This window comes from Nicotiana attenuata, unplaced genomic scaffold (assembly GCF_001879085.1).
Source record: "Nicotiana attenuata strain UT unplaced genomic scaffold, NIATTr2, whole genome shotgun sequence".
NCBI lineage: Eukaryota > Viridiplantae > Streptophyta > Magnoliopsida > Solanales > Solanaceae > Nicotiana > Nicotiana attenuata.
The window spans coordinates 145,031-149,811 of NW_017672677.1; the positions used below are offsets into that span (position 1 = coordinate 145,031).

General features: G+C 32.2%; 1 protein-coding gene across 1 annotated transcript; it reads left to right on the plus strand.

Moving 5' to 3' along the window:
- Positions 1-965: 965 nt before the first annotated feature.
- LOC109214081 (very-long-chain enoyl-CoA reductase) lies at positions 966-3,153 on the plus strand. The gene is made up of 2 exons (XM_019377964.1): positions 966-1,446; positions 2,469-3,153. The coding sequence occupies exons 1-2, from the start codon at positions 1,117-1,119 to the stop codon at positions 2,937-2,939; spliced, it is 801 nt and encodes a 266-aa protein (XP_019233509.1). The 5' UTR covers positions 966-1,116; the 3' UTR covers positions 2,940-3,153.
- Positions 3,154-4,781: the final 1,628 nt, after the last annotated feature.

Sequence of the window (4,781 nt, forward strand, 5' to 3'; positions counted from 1 at the left end):
TATAAGCAAATATTATACATTATACATATTAATGTATATTTCAAATAAAAATGAAATCATTGATAAGATATAATTAAATAAATATTACATTATGGTCAAATTTAGTTTAATTTTCACATAAACATTCAACTTACAAGATTAATATGTTACTCCCATAAATGCTCTATTAATGCATTACGAAGTGCAAATGAGCATCTTTGTCCTTAATTTTTTTGTGCGGAGCTAAAAATTATTCAAATCGGTTGAGATTAAGATGAAATCTAGCCGATGGTTGAGATTAAGATGAAATCCATCCAACGGTTGAGATAGGGATGAATTTAAAAAATAAAATAAAATTTTATTTTCGAATTTAGATTCTATTGATGATCCAAATATTCGTGAATTTATTAACAACATATTATATTTCAGTTTTGCACTTTTTATTCTTTTGATGGTTGTATATTTTTATACAATTATGACTTATAATAAAATTAACTTACAATATCATATAAAAATAAAATATACGAAAATTAATTTATAAAAATTAATATTATAAAGATACTAAATAAAAACTATAATTAATTATAAAATTATAATATGTTAAATTAAAAGTGTTATATAATAAAAAATAATAATAATAATGATGTTGATCAATAGTGTTACTACAAATTTGGGGTAACACTATTCACACACCAAAATGGTATAAGAAATGGTGTTGGGTTGGAGCAAAAAAATATCAAATCTTACCCGAAGGGTGTTTGGTGTCAAACTTTGTGTTGGGTTGAAGATGGTCTAAGCAAGAATAATACTAGTACCCACTTTGGACCCTTGTCATTGCCGCTAACCAACCTACAAATTTTTACTGGCCAAATATGTGACCACGTATGTCTTTGGACTGTCCAAATTCTAGTCATAACTTTAAATGTATATCCCCCTTCCATCTTTTTCTGAAAAATTGTTACTACCACATAATTGTGGCTCTTAAAATTCTGCTCTTCCAACTAGTGAAATACACCATATATTCTTGTCAAACACCTAAATCCAACAAGAGTACAAATAGCACAAAAACTAGGGAATTTGTTGCTTTTTTATATACACAATATTTCCTTAAAATATTACAGAACAAGAAGTGGAAAAATGGTGATGTCTACATTGCTGAAATTTCTATACCCTCCACCACCATCTCTATTCATTACTACAATGTCTGTAATAAGTGTTGCTTCTTTAGCAAATGCTGGATTTTCTGAAATTAAAGGAAAACATATGCAGTATTCCAAGTTCTTTGTATCAAGTAAAAGTGAAAATGAGAAGAAGGCTAGAATTGAGAGTAAAAAAGGCATGCTTTTGTTGTATAGCCCTGCATTTCTTGCTGGTCTTGCTTCTTTTGCCATTTTCCCAAATGAGGATCTTAGATTTGCTTTGGTTTCATCTGCTCTGACCATACATTTCTTCAAGAGAGTCTTAGAGGTACTGTTCAATGAGTTTCTTTTACTACTTTTGATATTTTTAATTTGCTCTTTTCATTTAGGTGTTTCAACTGATTTAGATTTAGCCTATATATAATATGCTTAAAACATGTAATTTCAATTTGCCATAAATATGAACGATCAATATTTATTTGGTTGTCCCGAAGGGACGGCCCAGTTGGGTTTGGAGGGAGTTGTCCACACAGGCGACACGGGTTCCATCCCCCCTCAATGCCCTTTGGGTCTGAGCCTGTCGCACGGGGCTTCTATTATACAGTGGGGGTTTACCCAGTGCGCACAGAGTGCTCACCCGAAGGGCAGAGGCTGTGGCAGAAGCTGTAGCGGCTGAGGTATGAGCCGAGGGTTTATTGAGTATCACGGGCGCACCGCTTTAAAAAATATAAAAATATAAGTTGTAGGAGCCATATTCGAACCTAGGTCATCAAGAGAGTGTAGGTACTTAAGCACTCCTACAAACAAGCGCCTCTGTACAGTTTTGGTGCTTTTAGGGGGCTGCGTAAAATATTTAAGAGGTCCTCATTGCATATATAGATATATATATGAAATATATATACAGTCTTTTTCCGAGGCTAACATGTTCCGGTAACCTCCTCCCCCAACGTAGGCCCGCCCCTGATTGCAGAGGCGGATCTAAGATTTTAATTTTATGGGTTCAATATTTGAAGTTTTTAGCATTGAATCCATTTTATTTTTAAAGTTTTGGGTTCATATCTACTATTTATTACAATTGTAGTGTACATAAATTTATGTTTCGTGCCGAAAGTATTGGATTCAGTTGAACTCGGTAACTCTATGTTGCATCTGCCTCTACCTGACTGTAGGGATAACTCTACACATGCACTATCCTCGTCAAATGTTACTTATAGAATTACATTGGGTCTGTTATTATTGTTGTTGTAATGAAAAGGTACAAGGTTCTACTTGAGATATCATAGAAATTTCAAGATTAAAGCTGCAAATTATCTTGAACAAATTCTGATATCTTTGGTTTGTTGATACTAGGTCCTATTTGTTCACAAATACAGTGGTTCAATGGATGTTGAGGCTACAGGAGTAATATCAATTAGTTATTTCCTCTCCACTGTTACCATGATTTATGGTCAACACCTTAGTCAAGGTTTGCCAGAGCCATCCATTGATCTCAAATATGGTGGATTTATAATATTTTTGGTTGGTATAATTGGTAACTTTTACCATCATTATTTGCTCTCAAATTTGAGAACTAAGGGTGAAAAAGAGTACAAAATTCCTCAGGGTGGTCTATTCAATTTTGTCATATGCCCACATTACCTCTTTGAGATTCTTATTTTTGTTGGAATTTCTTGCATTTCTCAAACATTATATTCGATGTCTTTCACTTTGGGCACAATGTTTTACTTGATGGGGAGGAGCATTGCTACAAGAAGATGGTACCAGTCCAAGTTTGATGATTTTCCTAAGGATATCAAGGCACTCATTCCTTATATATTTTAGTCTACTTCATAGGGACCTTCAGTTTTTGCTAATGTAGTTATGTCAAACGGGGGGCGAATTTAGGATTTAAGTTTTATAGGTTCAACTTTTATGGTTCTTATCATTGAACTTATATATTCTTTAAACTATGGGTTCAGACGTACTATTTGTTACAATCTTAATAAAGTTTTAAATTTAGACTTTGCGTCGAAAGTATTGGGCTCAAATTAATGAACGTAATGCTATAAGGCTGCATGTGCCTCTGTGTCAAACACGCTTATGCTTATGCTTTTTTTTTCTTCTTCTGTGTGGATCGTTCAAAATGTATTGCATCTTAATATAAATTGAACGATTTGGTGGCGAATACTTCATACTCAACGGAGGTGGATCTAGGATTTTTAGAACATGAGTGCACCACTAAAAAAAGGAGGGGAAAAAGTGCAAAGTGAGAATTAATCCATGTTTCTTTGATTAAATAATTAAGTATTGAACCAAGTGCACCATTCAACTTTTATGGGTGCCAATACATAATACTAGATCAGTTCTAAAAAATATGTATACAAAATACCTAGTTTGGCGGAGGGACCATAAGTTCACGTGCCCCGTGAAATGGGGTATAGATCCGCCCCTGATACTCAGTATGTTCTTGTGCTGAATTCTATAGGTTCTCCTGTTAAGTTTAACTGTGTAAATAGTTCGGGACAATTATAGGAGGCAAACGTTGAATTTCCATGTGCAGTGAAACTTAACTATAATAGTTATCCTGTATAATAACATTTTACTGTAACAATCAAGTATTTTTTAGAATTAATTTTTTATTATATTATAATATATATTCTCTATAATAAAATTTCGCTATAACAGCACCAAAAAAAAAATGGAAATGTTTGACTGCATCTGCGGTTCACTATTGAGAACAACGTAAACCACTCAAACTTCAAGGGATCTCAGATATGGAAAAGATGAGTTCATAGGCTCTTAGCTAATTGGATGTTACAATTTTGGGAAAGAATTGTGAAAAAGATTGACTTTTGACCAATTAAGAGAATCAATTTTAGCCGCTATAGTTCACAATGAAAATACGAACAAAATTATTTCTTAATCGTCTTAATCAATTATTATATGTCAACTTATTTGATATTCTCTGACTCCCAAATTAACTATCCTTATCTAAATTTGGGTTCGAAAAAAATCTAAATTTTGTGTAATCACAGAATTCTGCCACTTTTCTCAAAGCAAAGGTTAATCTTTATACCCTTTATACTTTTCAATATTCTACTATCAGAATAGTATTTTGTATCACACTTTATCTTAAAGAATGTTCAGTTTTTACAAAAAATTCAAAATTAGATTTATTTTTAATTTTGGATTCATTTCATTGAAATAAAAAAAGAAATTATCAATCTTGCTGGCTTATTTTTAAATGGAACACGTAAATTAGAAGGGAGGGAGGTATCGATACCATTTTGAACTAGTTCATGGAATAAAATCTCTTTGTCCATAAATTGTTATTTTCCTTTTTGTCAAAAACGTGTTTGTCCATGAAATTTTGTAAGTTTTTGAATTTTTTTTTAATATGGTTTTTTCAAAAGACAACTTTTTCAAAAATAACTTTTTTCCCATTTACAAAACTGCAATATTTTTTCATGTAAAACGTGTGCCCATACATAATTTCAAATTGCAAATAGCATTTTTCAACTTAACTCCAAAAACTACTTATTTTCAAAAATTACTATAATTTTTATGTCCAAACGCCTACTTAATATCGTAACGGGACCAAATTTTAATGTGGTGCTTATGTATTAGCCCTTTCGATGGTTTTTAGTTGTGATGCGTGGCAAATGGGTAGCTACATTTTCGTCC